The sequence below is a fragment of the Patiria miniata genome, unplaced genomic scaffold (assembly GCF_015706575.1).
Source record: "Patiria miniata isolate m_02_andy unplaced genomic scaffold, ASM1570657v1 HiC_scaffold_1, whole genome shotgun sequence".
NCBI lineage: Eukaryota > Metazoa > Echinodermata > Asteroidea > Valvatida > Asterinidae > Patiria > Patiria miniata.
Window position 1 is genome coordinate 25,479,143 of NW_024037047.1, and position 18,758 is coordinate 25,497,900.

The 18,758-nt window shown below is 40.7% G+C and overlaps 1 protein-coding gene across 1 annotated transcript in view; it reads right to left on the reverse strand.

Annotated features, from left to right (window-relative positions):
* The window catches only part of LOC119726522 (apoptotic protease-activating factor 1-like), a 35,064-nt gene extending 16,309 nt beyond the window's left edge, over nt 1-18,755 (reverse strand). Inside the window, exons 1-14 of the mRNA XM_038198251.1 lie at nt 18,669-18,755; nt 16,826-17,025; nt 15,792-15,984; nt 13,967-14,164; nt 12,641-12,815; nt 10,681-10,793; nt 9,792-9,923; nt 8,925-9,163; nt 7,545-7,715; nt 6,654-6,905; nt 4,811-4,989; nt 4,188-4,314; nt 2,815-2,940; nt 1,110-1,235 (exon numbers count right to left, since the gene is read on the reverse strand). Coding sequence (XP_038054179.1) covers nt 1,110-1,235; nt 2,815-2,940; nt 4,188-4,314; nt 4,811-4,989; nt 6,654-6,905; nt 7,545-7,715; nt 8,925-9,163; nt 9,792-9,923; nt 10,681-10,793; nt 12,641-12,815; nt 13,967-14,164; nt 15,792-15,984; nt 16,826-16,975 — 2,181 coding nt within the window. The 5' untranslated portion in view covers nt 16,976-17,025; nt 18,669-18,755. The remainder of the gene's footprint in view (nt 1-1,109; nt 1,236-2,814; nt 2,941-4,187; nt 4,315-4,810; nt 4,990-6,653; nt 6,906-7,544; nt 7,716-8,924; nt 9,164-9,791; nt 9,924-10,680; nt 10,794-12,640; nt 12,816-13,966; nt 14,165-15,791; nt 15,985-16,825; nt 17,026-18,668) is intronic.
* Nucleotides 18,756-18,758: the final 3 nt, after the last annotated feature.

Below are 18,758 nucleotides of genomic sequence, written 5' to 3' on the forward strand. Positions count from 1 at the left end.
GGACACAATTTATTAATTGCCAGTGGATAGATTTGAACCTATCACCCTCTAATCGCGATTTTCCTGGATGGGATGCCAGTCCATCACAGGTTACTCACCAGCTAATGCCGGTACCCATCTACACTCCTTGGTGATGCGAGCAAATTGAGGTAAAGTGGCTTGCCCAAGGCCACAATGTATTGCCAATGGATGGATTCGAACCTTTTACACTCTCATCTTGGTTACCTTGGATGGGATGCCAGTCCATAACAGGTTACTCCCCGGCTAATGTCGGTACCCATCTATACTCCTTGGTGATGCGAGCAAATTGGGGTAAAGTGGATTGCCCAAGGCCACAATTTATTGCCAATGGATGGATTCGAACCTTTTACACTCTCATCTTGGTTACCTTGAATGGGATGCCAGTCCATAACAGGTTACTCCCCGGCTAATGTCGGTACCCATCTATACTCCTTGGTGACGTGCGGGGAATTGGGGTAAAGTGGCTTGCCCAAGGACACTATTTATTGCCAATGGATGGATTCGAACCTTTTACCCTGTGATCGTGATTTCCCTGGATGGGATGCCAGTCCACAGCAGGTTACTCCCCGACTAATGCCGGTACCCATCTATACTCCCTATCTATACTCCTTGGTGATGCGAGCAAATTGGGGTAAAGTGGCTTGCCCAAGGACACAATTTATTAATTGCCAGTGGATGGAATTTGAACCTATCACCCTCTAATCGTGATTTTCCTGGATGGGATGCCAGTCCATCACAGGTTACTCCCAGGCTAATGCAGGTACCATCTACACTCCTTGCTGGTGCGAGGCGAATGGGGGTAAAGTGGCTTGCCCAAGGACACACTTTATTGCCAGCGGCTGGATTCGACCCTCTGCCCCTCTAATCGTGAATCGCAAACTGTAACCACTAGGCCACACTAACCTATCCCGCACCCGAATGTCGGCGCAAAGGGAATTCATTAAGGTAACGGAGAACGTCAAAATGAAACTTCAATTGTTAAAATGAAATTCGCTTCGCTATCGTTTTTACATGAAGTGTGACACAGCCTTTACAATAGACAGTTACAGATACGACATTTCCAACTTAAGAGTCGTCATTCTACGTACCTTTACTGTCATATCCTCAGAGCATGATGCTGCTTTCTGCCCATCGTGTGAGAAGACGCACATGTAGACTTCGGCCAAGTGCCCAAACAACGTCGCTATTATCTTCTCCTCACAAATATTATACAACTGAGGAAAAAAAAAGAATGAAATGTCAAACCCACCAATATTTACCCCCAAACAAACGTTTTAATTAAAACAATCTCCGTGATTCTAAACATGTCTTTGATTAGGTACAATTTCATATTACTTTCTTGAACAGCACAAATCCAGTTCGATGGTTATCCTTTCCATACATTTTGTGAACAAGCTTGATAAAACCTAGTCTGATTATCACCCGTTATCCACGGAGCCAAGTCTCCTGTATAGCCTCTAATATGTCTAGACATGCAGATATATGCAAGCCGCGCGCCAGCCAATAGAACTTTACTAAATCGTGACGTCATTTCATTCCCACAAGAGGACAATTTGATTGGTCAATTCGAATGCAGTGTTTCCATAATGCAACAACAGCTGGGTGCATATTGCGTAACATGATACAGAGCGCATGACACAGGGTTTTTTATCCATGTCTTTGACGCACAATGGGTGAAAGACTGACATAGAAATCACCCGCTGATTGTTCAAAATCTAGAGGTCACGATGCGGTTGTCTTGCATAATTATTCAGGGAATCTGCTCAAATGTAATAGAACATTGCAAAATACAAAGACTAGACAAAACCCACAAAATATTACACAATTAGATTTTTTTTTACCACTACACAGTGTAATCATTTCACTAATTTCAATACTACATTTTACCACTGCTACGGTATTATACAAATACAGCATGGTTTGAGGGAAAGTAATGGGAATTACTGGTCCTGAGGCATAGGTCAGCTTCACTAACTCCCGACGCGAAAATAAACCATGCTGTATTTGTTTTACTACACCTCATAAATATTTAGTAACCTAACTGCCTTGTCGCTAACGGCCTTCGTAGCTTTTGCATCTTTATTCAGCACAAGATATTCAACCACTTCGTCAGTCAATGAAACACTCTGTAACCCTAACCCCCTAGGCCCTTGTTGCTTACAACCATCCTCAATCCTCCAAAATCCTCCAAAATTTTGCAACTCCGCCTAAATTTTTCAAAATTGTCAGACAGTCCTGCCTCAAAATGCATTCATCCTCAATCCTCCAAAATCCTGCTCATCCCAAAACTTTGCACTCGTGTTTAAATGAAGGATAACCAACGCCAAATCCTTCAACATCATCAGACAGTCCTGCCTCAAAATGCATTCATCCTAAATCCTCCAAAATCCTCTTGTGCTTCAATCACCATTCATCCTCAATCCTCCAAAATCCTCATGTGCTTCAATCACCATTCATCCTCAATCCTCCAGAATCCTCATTTGATTCAATCACCATTCATCCTCAATCCTCTAGAATCCTCCAAAACCGCCAGGAGGATTTTGGAGGAGTGAGGTGGTTTAGGGTTAATGTGTCTTTACTGCAGTAGTTACAAGGACTGCAACAACATACTGGTTCCGTAAAGATGACATGCTACAGAGACATGTTTATGAAAAAAATACCAGACAAGCTGCGGAATCGGCCAAAGACGTGCTCCAATTGATCATGAATATTTATGAGGTATAATAAACTGTGATGCTAGTACCTGTAGCAGTGAGTAATCTAGACTTGATGGTGAGATTGAGTTTTGAGTACCTGGAGTGTTTTATCATTGGAGCAGCTGAGTAACTTGCAGCCGTCAGGTGAGAACTCACACCAGTTGATGTGGTCGTTGTGAGTGTCAAACATGGTACTCACTCGACCTGAACTACTCTCCCATATCTGTAAAAGAAAAAAAGGGTGGAAACTTCAAATGTGAATTGGCCATCTAAACCAGAGAAGCTCAATGAATACATGTAATTACTGAACATGTACAAGGCCCCCTTCAATGGAGAAACCATTGTGCATGCTGTTGTACAAAGCAACTGTCCCGTGAACAGCTAGCACAATGCAATCACGTATTATGTTGTAACTAGACTGAAGGGCTTAATTTCATGTAAATTAATGGCAAGTTCTTTATCAAATTAATTAATTTACTTAATCTTAAGTTTAATCTTCGGGCTTCCCTTTATTGTGTTATTTCCCTGCCATTTGTAATCTTGTTCTTGCGTATTTGTTTGCCTTTTTTGTCCTGTTCATTTGTCATTATGTGAGGGTCCGCATGCTTCCGAGCAACAGTGATTAGATTCACTTTTGCAGTCCCTGACCCACATAATCGTTTTCTCTGTGATTTTTTGTGTCTTACTGGTTATTGTTCAACTCCCAATTGGGAAGCCAACTCCAGCTGTCATTTAAAGTGCATGCCCTCTACTTCATGATTTTTTAATAATTTAAATTTTAATTTAAATTTAAATTACATGTTTATACGTTTCTTTTGTTGTGCGTTTCAACCACTTTTGTGTAATTTTTGTTTGGTTTTGTATCACTGTTTGTAATTCTTTGTTGAGGTTGAATAAATAATAATAATAATAATAAAAAATGGCAACTACAAGTGCCGTGTACGACTGTATGATTGTCATAATTGTGCCAAGCCAGCACTGGGTGTTGATTCCGCATTTTTTCCACAGTTTTTGCCATCCATCACAGCTTTGGAGGCTTGCCTACTACATGTACCTACTGTGCGGTGCGCTATACGATCTTCGCCTACTACAATGGCGACACTGACTTTCTGGTACCCGGATGTGAGCCAGGTCATGAGACAGCCCTGTAGACCTTTATCATGCTGCCACCATGTCAGTCATGTTCCCGGTATCCAATAACAGTACTGAATGATTTTGATTTTTGTGTAAAAAGGAACCAGACTATCTTTCCCTTCCAGCCTCGCTTTGGTTATGTTGATTCGAATGGGAAAAAAAATAGAGGGCCGTAACATAATGGTCTATATCTCCTGTAATGAAATACACGGCATGTGCATGTAGACAATCTTGAGAAATCTGGCACGTAAAACACTTATCCAAGGGTAGAAAATCTAAGAAGTTTTGAGAGGGACAAGTGTCCTGGTAAATCAAAATTACTCAGGCAGAATGTACCTTGATGTTTTCGTCTTCTCCACAGGACACGACCAAGTCTGCCTCTGGCGAGAAGTTGGCACACGACACAGTGCCTTCGTGGACTTTACTTCTCATGAGTATGTGATCCATTTTGGATGGTCTATTGCTACAAAACAAAATGAGTTATTAGTGATGAATCTTAAGTATTCATATTGTTTCTTTGTTCTCATTTTTTTGTCTTTATTATACCATTATATCATTATTTACTACGTTAGAGATTGTCAATCTTAAAAAAGTCTGAAATTTTGATGAAAAGTCTAATAGGTACATTTCTTTCTATGCAGATAGTATCTTCTTTTTTTGGTCAGATTAAAAAAAAGTCTCATTTCAAACAAAACTCTGAAAAATGTCACGCCTAACGTTTACGGAAAATGCAACTTTGCAAACACCCACAAATCAACAGTTCATAGAAAATTTGAATTTTTCAAGGGAATTACAAACTAGGTGTCAAAATGTAAACTTTTGCAAGCGTCATCTGTCACTGTTACCATGTCGCCTGCTTTTCATTAAAAAAAAATCCCCACCAACGTCATTTAAAACAGTTCTCTTTCATTGTCTGAGAAGTTACTAATAATTTGTAAAGTTGGGGGGGGGAACCTTACCACCAATTCAGATAGAAACCAGTCTTGCTCTGTAGCGCCCTCTGTTGAGCTTGTTTATAGACCAAGGAGTCCGGGGGTTGGACCAGAGCGAGTTGGGTCACGTCAGGCTTTGGGGATTGGATAAGAAGGTGGGAATTGACGCTGATGAAAAGCTGGAACTCCTTGGCGAGGTCGATCTCCTGAAGAAAACAAGAATAGGCAAGACTGGTAAAGCTGGTGATGGGAGGGAACAAATTCTATTCAATACATCACATTCATAAAAGACAAGCCATGTGGGGCTGCTCCCAGACCAGTGTCAGCAACAAGTGTCAATCAGTCAGTGAGATGTGTAACCAGTCTAATTCACAAATGACAATCAGTAAGAGACCTAAGGCCAAAAAAAAAAATAAGTCGGTCTCTGGTCAGCGCGCGCGTCGATTTTAATCATGCGCGTCGATCTTTTTTTTTTTCCCAAAATGTTCCGCGGTAGCTCCAACAGCGCCCTCTATTTCCACACCTCCTCAATTTTTTTTACCAAAGAGCACCAAGGAATGGGAAATTGCACCAAGGCAATTGATCGAAAGCACCAAGGCAAATTATGGAGGACACCAATGTACATGAGGACACTAAAAAAGCAAAATAGTACCTACCTTGTCTGTACAATCCAAGCTTGAAGAAAAAAAAGAAAAAAAAGCAAAAAAAAAAAGAAAGCCGTGTGGCCGCGTCAATTTCAGAACTTTGGTCTGACCAGAGACCGAATATTTTTTTTGGCCTAACCCACCTACGTGTAGTCTTCTGCACTTCGCAACCCTTCGAGTTTTGCAAAACCACTTTTGCCCATAGAGTCAGCACCCACACTTCAAATTCCTTTGCGGCAATCTTCTGTGGAGTGTGGATGACACTTCAATTCCCTGCACATTTTGTTTTTTTGCATTCGCGTATTAAACATCGCGGTTACAAGACGCTTGAGTCGTGTCAGCGTTTTTTTCCAGAATCACCTTTGACCTGGACTACTTAATCGAGATACCGAACTGGCTTAGTGCAGCCATTTTGGCAGCCATTTTGGATTCTCATATAAAGCAAGGCTCCGGTGTTTTAAGCAAAGAGAGAAAATTAATCTTTGACCCCACAAACCTAGTCATAGACACCAAAATCACTGTCCTAACTGCTCTAAGAGCTTATACGACCTCTTATATGTGGTAATAAGCATTTTGGCGGCCATTTTGGTGGCCCTTTTTGGATTTTCACAAAAAGCAAGGTTCTGCTGTTTTAGGTAAAGACAGATGAAATCTTTGATCCTCGAATCTAGTTTAGACACCAAAATCACTGTCCTAACTGCTCTATGAGCATATGGCTACTTATATATGTGAAAATGAGCATTTTGGCAGCCATTTTGGATTTTGATATTAAGCAAGGCTCCAGTGTTTTAGGTAAAGACAGAAATGAAATTTTGACCCGTCAAACCTAGTTATAGACACCAAACTCACTGTCCTAACTGCTCTATGAGCTTAAAAATGGCCACATATATGTGGTAACACACATTTTGGTGGCCATTTTGAAAAAAAGGATAATAAAACTCCCAAAAAGCTGCCACCGCCACAATGCTATCACATATTTTCCAACTCTACGGGTGCACACCTTGCCAAAAATCGCCATGAGCATTATTCCCCTAACTTGATACCGACCAAACCCCCAGGCTGATGGCCTATGTGACTAAAGTCCAACATACATGCACAAATGTCTGACATGCGTGCATGCGCAATAACACGCACGTCTGAACATACAGTGTGGTAATGGTCTGGACAACGGTTGTTGCCCACATGCGCAAAGGGCAGGCTTATTGGTCTATCATCTATTTCCTTACCTCTCGCGTCATGAGGTAGTGGCTATACTTGACGTAATCGCTAAGCACGTAAGCCGGAGCGACTGAACCCATCACGTCCAGCTTAGCGACGATCCAGTCCAGACTAAGCAGAAGGCAGCGTAGCTCTGCGCTGAGGTGCGCCTTGGCCATATGCATGGGTAGATACTCGTGAATATAAGCGTCGTCTTCTAGCATGTGGTATTTGCCGTTGCACAGCTTCTTGTATCGAGAGACCAACTTCTTGTGGACTTCCTACAGAAAACAAAAATTCAATGTTGTGAAACTTGTGTGAAATAATTGAACTGGGTTCAATGCTGAGTTTTACCTGATAGCTCCATGAAGATTTTCCAAAATTCCATGAGAAATATTTTCACTTAAACCCTCCTACTGTTTGAAGAGTCACAGACAGTCAAAAATTCCATCAACTTCCCTGCCATGCCTTTTACACAGGCTAGTCACAAACAGTCAGATCATAAATTTCAAGCAAGCACTGTGACAAGTCAACAGACAAAAGCAAATCACTGGTGTGCACAGCTGTCTTATCAATCACCTACAGTCAAAGCTTAGCCATATCAAGGTACATAAACAGTCACAGCCAGTCGATCCTGCTGTATGTAGGCAAGGGAGCACTTAACTGTTGAAAACAGTCACTTGACTGATTTTGACTGAAAGGACGACTTTGCACAGAATGTATGTTTGCACATAGGAGGGTTAGTAACGAGCTGGCTGGGAAGTCAAGAGGTGGTTGCAGCAAAGCAAGTATTAAGATACTGATAACACTCAAGCAACTTGTTGACAAGCGATGGCCTCCCTTCTCCTCTTATAGCCATCCTTTCCTCGCCATATGCAACAGAGTGGTAGCCTGTGCCTACACTAGGTAAAGCGTCTTACTGTTTGACTTTCGCTGTTCTGTTTGATGAAGTCTAACTGCAGGTCGTGCACCGTGTAGCTCATGCAGCGCAGCTTATCATCCCATTCCTGACGAACGAGGGACTTGTTGGCCAGTTTAAGCATTTCATCTTCTACAAATTCCATCTCCTCATCCCACAAGACACTTAGCACCTGTAATGAGGAGGGGGGGGGGTGTGAAAAATTAGTGAACTAGTGCTCTATGAGCTTCAACGAAAATTGCAATTTCTGAAGTTAATTTATATTTATGGGAGAGAACATCATCAAAAAAGTAAAGTTTGTCATGAGCCAATATTTCTATTCCCCCCTAGATGGGATGCCAGTCCATCAAAGGTTACTCCCCAGCTAATGCAGGTGTTATATGAAAGTCAGACTCATATGAAAATTGGACTCTTTTTCCCTTTTATTGGTTAAACCCTCTCACGTGACCGGTCCCTCTCCTAATTATCTATGCATGAGCATGCGCAATACCACCAATGAGTCTGTATTTCATAAACCTAAATTCATGCTACACAGGTACCCATTTATACTTCTGGGTGGAGATAGGCAAGTGGGGGTGAAGGGGCTTGCCTAAGGACACAGCATATAGCCAGCAGCTGGATTCGAACCCCTGATCCACATTCCTCCAATATCTTTTCATTTCTATACTAAATAAATATTTCTGTCCCAAACACAGTTATGTGAAACAAAAACTTCCTTGCAACAATTTGTTCTTGCAGGTCTTCGGACAACACTGAGTAAACTGTGTTAATAAAAATTTGTCGGTGAAGGGCAAAGCCCAATATTGAATTTACATTCCCCGGCACAAATTTCATCTCATGTATTTAATCGCTGGTAAGGTGATAACTTGTGATGACTTGTGGTGAACTTGTGATGACTTGTGATGACTTGTGATTGACTTGTGATTGACTTGTGATTGACTTGTGATGACTTGTGATGACTTGTGATTGACTTGAGATTGACTTGTGATAACTTGTGATGACTTGTGATGACTTGTGATTGACTTGAGATTGACTTGTGGTGAACTTATGATGACTTGTGATGACTTGTGATTGACTTGTGATGACTTGTGATTCACTTGTGATGACTTGTGATTGACTTGTGATTGACTTGTGATGACTTGTGATGACTTTTGATTGACTTGTGATAACTTGTGTTGACTTGTGATGACTTGAGATTGACTTGTGATGACTTGTGATGACTTGTGATTGACTTGTGATTGACTTGTGATGACTTGTGATGACTTGTGATGACTTGTGATTGACTTGTGATGACATGTGATTGACTTGAGATGACTTGTAATTCACTTATGATAACTTGTGATTGGCTTTTGATGATTTGTGATACCACATTTGAACCAACCTTTGCAGATATCTTCACACCTCCGTCAAAGATGACAAAATCAAAGTACAGTTCTCTGGACTCATCTGGTAGCTGGTCCACGCTAACACCCATGGCTTCGTCCACGCTCTGATACTCGTAGGACGACGCCTTGCGCAGCCGGCTATATTTCTTCTCTCTGAGTTTCTTGAGGTAGTACTCCCAACGGTGGGGGTGGTCGCGAAGCAGGCCACCGATGAGGGAAATGACAAGAGGGTTACCTAGGAAACAGGGGATGTAGAGCAGAGTTTTAGATGTATTTCTGTTCCTTCTCTGTGAATTGTACTTCTGGGCAATTGCAGGGATAAGTCCATGACATAACCAATTAACCTTGATATCTAATTAATGATTCAGAGAAATGATCCAAAAACTCCTAGTCTGTAATCTCCTTGACCATTACTACATGTAGATGATGGATGTATAAGATTTGAAAAATACATTTTCAGGTTTATTCACTGAGCTCTTAAAAGCTCTGTCACAGACATTACACAATGCTGTAATTGCCCTAAATAATTATATAGAGTGAAATTTTCTGGTTTCATTACTTGTAATGTTATTTTACAGCTCGTTGATAACATTCGTACAAAAAGTATGTTCCGTGACTGACTTTTATGTACCGCATCAACAAGAAACGCATAAAAAACATAATTTACCACAGCCAAAACAAACCTTGCAAGTTCTAGCAATTTTGTATAATGAACCAGCTGAAATGCTGAAGCTTCTAAGAGTACATCAACGGTTTGATCATGAATACATACATTTGCAATCGCATAAAAAAGGACATGAAGCTCTATTAAATAGCACTATCTAAAGTTACAGAACAGCAATATGTCAGGAATTCTCCAGTACCTTTTGAAGCCTCGTATATTTGGTGTGCCTCCGCGGGAAGTTCTCCTATGGGTTTCTCAGTCCATAGTGCCAGGGTTTCTAACGCTTGGGGCTCGGTAAAACCATGCTCCAAAATGATTGTGGAAACAGGACCTGTGGAAATCAAAGTCAATCACAAGTCAATCACAAGTCAATCACAAGTCAGATACTAGTCAGTCACAAGTCAATCACAAGTCCATCACAAGTCAGATATTAGTCAGTCACAAGTCAATCACAAGTCAATCACATGTCAATCACAAGTCAGATACTAGTCAGTCACAAGTCAGTCACAAGTCAGTCACAAGTCAATCACAAGTCAATCACAAGTCAGACACAATTCAGACACAAGTCAGACACATGTCATACACAAGTCAGACACAAGTCAGACACAAGTCAATCACAAGTCAATCACAAGTCAGACACAAGTCATACACAAGTCAGACACAAGTCAATCACAAGTCAATCACAAGCCAGTCACAAGTCAATCACAAGTCAATCACAAGTTAATCACAAGTCAATCACAAGTCAAACACAAGTCAGACACAAGTCAATCAAGAGTTAATCACCAATCACAAATTAATATGAGGCAATCACGAGTCAATCACAAGTCAGCCACAAGTCAACAATAAGTCAGTCGCAAGTCAATGACAAGTCAATCACAAGACAAATAGCAATTAAAAAAAAGAAGGAACAATGACATAAAAGTGCTTAAAGTTGTCACAGTTTAAAATTTAGAATTGTTTGACAATTGAATTGAGACAATTGACTTGTGACTGACCCGTGATTGACTTTTAATTGACTTTTGACAAGTTGTTTAAAACTCAGCTAGTTCATTGTGAAATGTTCCTTAACTTTGACAAAACCTTCTTACTTGTAATCGTATCAATGACGCTTTTGTCTCTAGTCGTAACGAGCACCCTGCACTGTACGTCAAATATCCGAGCAACCTTGGAAGACCAAATATCATCCAAAATGAGAAGACACCTGCAAAACAGAAAAAAACAAAAAAATAAAATGATATTTACTCTAACCTTCTCAAATCAGCAATTGTGCATTTAAAGGTACAGACAGTCCTTCGGAAGCTTTTTTTCCCTTTCTTTTTAGGTATTTTTAGAAACAGTAATGAAATACAGTTGTTTATCGACTTTGACCAATTAGCAGGTCAGCCCTGCCTGTAATAATAAACAACATTCTCTCCATCACTTTTCCTCAATTTAAAAGTAACACGAAAAAGTGAGAAATGAAACTGAACGCAATAAATGTGAGGTAACAGAAATGCAATCTGAGAACAAATCAAACAAACAAAAAATTCAAAGCCAAAGGGATATCAATCTGCATATAAATCATGTAAATTGTATTGGTTAAATTGGATTCAAAACACTTTTTTAACAGTAAACATGGTAAACTGTTTCAACTTCAAGAAATATTTATTTTTGGAATCCAAAAAATATTGCCGCGACGTAGCTTTTGATGTCATTGCAACATCTCCATTCAGCGTAGTGAATTAACCCTAACCGCCCTGAATCCTCCAAAATCCTTTTTGCAAATTGGAGGAATTTGCAGGATTGAGGTTACATGGTAAAAGTGCGTTGCTGATTTCGGAGTATGCACTGTGTCAAGGTCTTGGGCCGGACCTTGTGTTGTTCATGCTCAGCTGTGCATAAATTTAGTCCTTGATTATACTTGACATCGTCCGCACTGCTCCAGGATGTCACTGCCTCTGCCTCAACCTATTGACAGTCATAGCCGGAGGATTTTGCAGGATTCAGGCAGTGGTCACCCCTCCATGGACCATATTCAAGAAATAATGGAGGAATTTGCAGGATTGAGGCTATATGCTAATTTTTCCATGAGGCCAATTGGAGGATTTTGCAGGATTGAGGCTACATCATAGCAAAAAGGCCTAGGGAGTATTCAGGTCATATTATGACAACCTTTTGGGCGATCACAAACCAGCTTGTCATTGTAGATGTTGGGCAGGTCGTATCCGGTGTCTCTATCAAGGGATGGCTTTTGTGTCCTGATATCGATTGCTTCGCGTATTTTCCTTTTCCAGAACTGTTCCTCCCTGGTAACAACTTGGACATTGTCCAAGCTGATGGAGTGCTGGTGATCTTTGATGTGTTCACATGGTGGTCACATGGTGGTCACATGATGGTCACATGACCGGAGTGGTTTCATTCACTACACTCAATGAAGATGTCGCGATGACATCCAAAGCTACTTCGCTGCAATATTTTTTTTATTCCAAAAAGGTATCTAAATATTTCTTATCAACGTGATGGATCCAATACTAGTATGCATGTTGCTGTCTCAAAAAGTAAAAAAGAACGAAAAACAGCTACCGATGGACAGACCTTTCCTGATCAGAATTCTTGACATACAATCCTCATTTCCTTTGAATTTACACCAAGCTATTAACCAGATACAGGAAGTCTGGTAACATTAAACTGTTGTTTAAAACCAAAGCAGGATACCATAAGCCTGAAGACATGATGGACGTAAGGCAATTAAAGGGGCATTCCGGTCTGAAATCCCAAAAAAGGTTATGTTTTAGATTGTTTACTTACCCTATTTCAAAGGTCTGGTTGAAAGGAAACTAACCTAATGTCTTTTGATTTGTTTCCAACAAAATTGTAGCAATGCAGAAAAGGTGACAGCCCCTTTGGACACAATTTTGTATCAGCAAGAGTCACGAAAATGCAAAAATCCCATCCGCCACTTTGAAAAATTTTCAGTCTTGTGAAAAAAGGGGACTGCCTCCTTCTTTTCCTTCATTTTTTTCAAAAAGCACAGACGAGAACCTTTTTTTTTTACTCGGCCTAACATACCTTGGGTGTTGTTCAATTAGCACCACTCTCAATCTATCCTTTGCCTCCTCCAGGTTGAGTGGGGGTGGGCGGGACTCGCGGTCTAGTCTGGCACACAGGTTCTGTAGCTTGGTCAGGAGCTTGGACTTGTCGATGTTGCTGATGGCGACCCAGAACACGCCGCCGGGAAATACCTCTGTGATATCGGAACACAAGACAACGCAGAGGTTACTTTCCTCGCCTTCCACCTCTATGGCCTGGGTTCGATTCCTGCCCTGGTCCACACGTGGATTGGGTTTTCAGTCCCTACCTGATTCCATGTGTTTTCCCTAGAATGTTCTTCTGGGGTTTCCCTCCCACCTCTAAAACTGTAATTTCTTCTGTCTTCTCTCTACAGGTTTCTTCAGGCTTGGGAACTACAGTGCCATGGTGCTCTGGAGGAATCCTTGGTTTCATTACCAGAATTCAATTTCAATTTTCAATTCAAAAACATTTATTTCCATTTCATCGATTCACAACCAGCAGAATAACCAAAATATGAAAACATTAGGTACATGTAGGTATGTAATAACAGAATAATAATGGTGAACATGGAGGCAGGCCCTGGTAAGCATGTGCTTGTGTTGGGGATGCCTTAAGACAAAGACTAGACAAAACAGTCAAACAGGACAAAAGAACATTTAACACACAAACAAACAGATAATGACATGGTTATGATGTAAAAACAGTAACGTAATAATAAAGTGTACGTAATAACAGCAATTATATATATAAGAACGTCGATATCTGTAATTAATTTAACAGATACGTTTTAAGTTTACGTTGGAATGAGCCAAGAGAGGGAGAACGCCTAATAATGTCAGGTAGCATACATGTATATTCCAATAAATGGCTCCAGCATATTGAATGTTACGCTGAAACAGTTGTGTTCTATGGGTAGGGATATGTATGTTTGTTGAGGATCTAGGGTTGTGGTTATGTACATTAAAATTGAATTGAAAGAAGGTTTGGAAGTGGTTGGGAAGTTGTTTGTTGCAGTATTTGTACATGAATATGTTCTGTTGGTATGTGTTGATATTAACAAGGTTGAGCAATTTTGAGTCTTTGAATAGGGGATCGGTGTGGGCAATGTAATGAGATTTGGAGATTAGACGAATGGATCTCTTTTTGCAGCATGAGCAAATAAATAATGAAATAAATAATAATACTGTTATAATAATAAAGCTGGTCACAGAGTGCATAAGATTCTATTCAATTGATTCGGAATGGTTATTTACTGGAAATCTGTTCAAGCATCTGGTCTATACACAGCTAAAAGCTCAACAAAAGCTAAATCCACCAACTCACTTGTAAGTATCTTCGATGTTCTTACAGCCTCAGCTGCTAGTACTGATTTGCCGATGCCTCCCATACCGTGGACTAGCACCCAACCAATCTTGTCTTGTAGCTGGTAGAGGGCCTCGCGGATCTCGCGGACTTTGTCCAAGCGCGACATGAAGACAGCCGGCCTGGGCGGCACTCCACCACGCGTCATGACAATTTGAACTGAATATTAAGAAAGGCAAACAAAAGATGTAAAGATCTTGGTTTTGTTTTGCACACTTTTCCAGGTCTCCATTGGTATGAAGCAAATGTATGCAACAGCTCATAGCAATTAACACTCTCCTGTGACATCACACTGTTGTTGTTTTTTTCCCCATTATTTTGCACGAATACGAATGGAGCACGGTGTGCCATTCAGCATCTAAGTGCTGCATGCTGCATGCATATTTTTTCCTGTATTGGGTGAAGCCGCTTATGTATAATTCAGTATTTTAACAGAATCACAGCAAGACACTAAGGTTTTCGTTCTCCCTTTTCCCCTTCAATGAAAAAAATAGCCTTTCGAGAAATGGACATAGCAGGATTCGAACCAGGGACCTTGTAATCCACAGCTCAGCTCGTTAAACACTAGGCTACTGTGGCAGCTCGATAACTGCCATTCTTTCAAATGCTTTAAATGTAGCTAATTCACTCAACAGTAACAACGATATGACGTCATTGTTTTTTTTCTCATAAACAAACAAATACCTATGATTTTCCTATTTAAACAAATTCAACAATGAAGACATACAAAGGTCTTCGCTCAAACAAAAAATGAGAAATTTTGCCAAAGTGGAGGAATTTGGAGGATTGAGGTTACAGGGCAAAAGTGCGTTACTGATTTCGTAGGATGCACTTTGTCAAGGTCTTGGGTCAGACCTTGTGTTGTTTTTGCTCAGCCATGCATAAAAATAGGCCTGGATTATGCTTGAAATCCTCCGTACTGCTCCAGGATGTCACTGGCCAAGCCTCAACATATTGACAGTCACTGCCGCAGGATTTTGCAGGATTCAGGCAGTAGTCACCCCTCCATGGTCCATATTCAAAAAATAATGGAGGAATTTGCAGGATTGAGGCTACATATATATATGCTATTGATTTTGAATGATTGAGGTTATATCCTAGCAAAAAGGCCCGGGAAAGTACAGGTAGCACGTTAAGTAGTGTTAAGTAGGTTAACCCTAACTCCCTAGGCCTTTTTGCTAGGATGTAGCCTCAATCCTTCAAAATCCTCCAATTGGCCTCATGGAAAAATACCGTAGCATAGCCTCAATCCTGCAAATTCATCCGTAATTTCTTGAATATGGTCCGTGGAGGGGTGACCACTGCCTGAATCCTGCACAATCCTGCGGCAGTGACTGTCAATATGTTGAGGCTTGGCCGGTGACATCCTGGAGCAGTACAAAGTATTTCAAGCATAATCCAGGCCTAAAGTTATGTATGGCTGAGCAAAAACAACACAAGGTCCAGCCCACAGCCCAAGACCTTGACAAAGTGCATCCTACGAAATCAGTAACGCAATTTTGCCATGTAACCTCAATCCTCCAAATTCCTCCGCTTTGGCAAAGAGGATTTTGAAGGATTCAGGGCGGTTAGGGTTAGTACACTCGGTAGTGCGTCGCTCCACGTTTCTCTCTTAGTTTTTTCCATCCATCACAGCTTTGAAGGCTTGCCTAATACCTACTGCACACGGCTCTATACGATCATCGTCTACTACAATGGTGACACTGACTCTCCGGTACCCAGGTATAGAATGGATTGTACAAGTCAGTGAGACAGCCCTAAACAACGAAATATAGCATCCGCCTACCTTCTTCCTGAGACATAATATCGGGTGACATCCCTGGAGTGAGTGGGACACCGTCCACCGTAACGCCGTCTTCCAGTAGGATCGCTAGATGCTTGTGCTTCTCACCCAGGACCTTGTGCAAGCTGTTGTAGGCCTGTTGGCCTTTGGTAGCTATGATGTCCAAGAGTTTGGTGGCCTTGCGCCGCCTAGTTACCTTCAGAAAAGAAAAAAATGAAAAAAATATAACATTCATTGAATGGAATTATGCCAGTTGGTGAACTGTAAAAAATTAGTATGTGTTATGGAGTGCCGTGGCCTCGTGGTCTGGAGCATTGAATTTGTGGTCAGGGGGTAATTCTGCATGTTGTGGGTTCAAGTCCAGCCTGGGGTTATGGTGTGGGCAAGGCACTTTGTCACTCATTGCTTCTCTCCACGCAGGAGTAAATGGGTACCTGTGAGGGCAGAGATGGTTACAGTCACTGATAGTGGTTGATTTTAGCTGCTTTGTGCCTAAATGGCAGCATGGAGCTCCTGTATACTCCCCAGGGAGCTGAGATTGTCTTTGGAATGTTTCATTGGCCCAATGAGCAGGGGTAATAATGATGTAGCGCCTTGTGGACCAATACTGATGGATACTTGCACTTTATAAACACAATTATTGTTATTATTATTATTATTATTATCAATGGGCTAACAGCTCTGTTGGAAGGGAATCTGTTGGAAGGCAAAATTCTATTAAATGAATGTCAAGTCAACAAAAAGGAAATCAAAAATTTCCAACACAACAAAAATAATCTTTTGCAGTGGCATAGATGGCACGGGTCATGTGAGTGGAGTTATTCGTTGATTTTTTCTCTGGGTTCTCTGGTTTTCCGCCTTCTGCAAAAATCAACTGTTCAATTTCTTGCTGTGCTCCGTGGTCAGGCATGGGTCATATGGCGGCATTCCTTCGGATCGACCATGTTGTACCAACGTCCTTCACAATTCAGCCTCCTGCTGCGATTAAGGATGATAAGCTCCCCCGCCCCATTAATTTCTTATAATTGTATTCTTACCTCCGCATTGATCACCTCCGAGTCCTCAACACTGATGATTAGATCAGAGATCAGTGGATCCAGTACATAGTCCACCGTCAGGTCCTGCGCGATGGTGGCTCGATGTACCAGCAGATTGCTCCGAGCGCGCTCACTCAGAACAGTCGTCATGGTGAGGCAGAGCAAAGTTCCTCAATTACAGATATGCTGTCAGATATTATCTGTACTATCAAAGAAAATATCAGTGAAGTTTAAAGGGAAAATACATCATTTGCTTTTACTGTAATTTTCAGAAATGGATGGAATTGGGGGGTTGGAAATATATAGCAAATATAGTTACACTGACTTTTTTGAGGTTTTGGGTTCGAAAATGCTATAAAAACCAAGAAAAACAATCATTTTCCTGTAGTCTGGTTCCCTGACTCCATTTAAGAAGAAACAGAGCAGTTTACATACATTGGGGAATTGTAAGGTCAGAGAACCAGTCTAGCTGGCTTGTACCCGTTCATAGGTGTGTAATCCATTGCAAACAAGTGCGATGGTCAATCGGCCGATCATGATCAGCGTTGGAAATTGATACAAAAATACCACTTTTCTTGAAAATGACAGTATACCAGGTGCCATGATTTTACAGGATGCTTTACACTGTCATTCACTAACAGTCCAGCAAGGTATTTCAAAATGATTTGGTAGGTTTATTTTTTGATGTTTGCAAATGTTGTATTTTCCCTTTAAGTTTTCTTTCCTCTGATGGATTTCTTTTATATGAAGCAAAGTCTGAAAACCATTTGGTCGACTTCCGTAGAAATAGCAACAGCCAAAGAAATAGAGGGGTCTTAAACTAATGCTGTTTGAACATATGGTAACAAACCGATGGCAAAGTCCAAGAAGGGGAACTCAAAATAAATTCATATCAAACATTTTAATATAAATATGACAGAAATTGAATTTTTTTGATTGCATACATTTCTTTCCAAAGAATCAAGTGTGGATGACAGTTTGGTCCAACTTGTATTAAACCGCATTAGAAAATATGTGAGGGCGCTGTTCATTTGGTGACCCTATTTCTGAATAGGAAATTGTGATAATTGTTTTTTTTGTTTGTTTTTTTTGGCACGTTCTATTTTTGAAATCATGATTGCTTTTCTGCCATATATTTATTGAAATAAGCATTTATGAATATAAAAAGACAACAATTTTGAGAAAATGTGTGTTTTGAGAATTGCCCAAATTTTCTGCACTCCTTTTTGCATGCAAAATAATCAGACTTCAAGAAACATATATGCTTTCTGAGCCATGCTGTTACTTGGGTCAATATTGGTCAAGTGGCCCATTGCTTTGTTAAAAGTATGCCGGGGGTGAGGAAGGAAACATTGACCGTTTGTGACCTTGTAAACAGCAGGAGGGTTATTACTCTGCGTTATAAATAGATAGTGGATATTTCAGAGTCACAAACAATCCCTGGTTTAAATCCAGTTGTCTTTGATTGGGCGATTCCATGGTGAACTTTTTGGCTTTTTTTTTAACAGAAGAAAAACAGGTCATCAAAAGGAAGCGGGGCGGGGACGCTAAACATGTTTTTAATTTTTTTATTTGGCCTAACAATAGCTTTACTTTGTTCAATAAGCACTTTAAGAAGGTTTTGTGGTCATCAACCAGTAAACAACTACCCAAAACTATCAAATAAAAAGAGGGCCTCCCCGGCCCATCATGTATATTTTCAATATTTTTTTTTTTTTTTTAATCAGTCTAGGCCTAGTCATCCTCCTCTTTTTGAAAAAGCCTAGGCGATCAACTGGGTTTTTTGTGGCCTTACACCAGCACACACACTCAAAACATCATGGGAAACATGAAAAACACGAACACATTTCCAGGACGACGGCAGGTCCCTAGAAAAATAACTTCACAATATAGTTTGGTTCCCCAGCATTGCACGGGAAATTCTGTGCACATC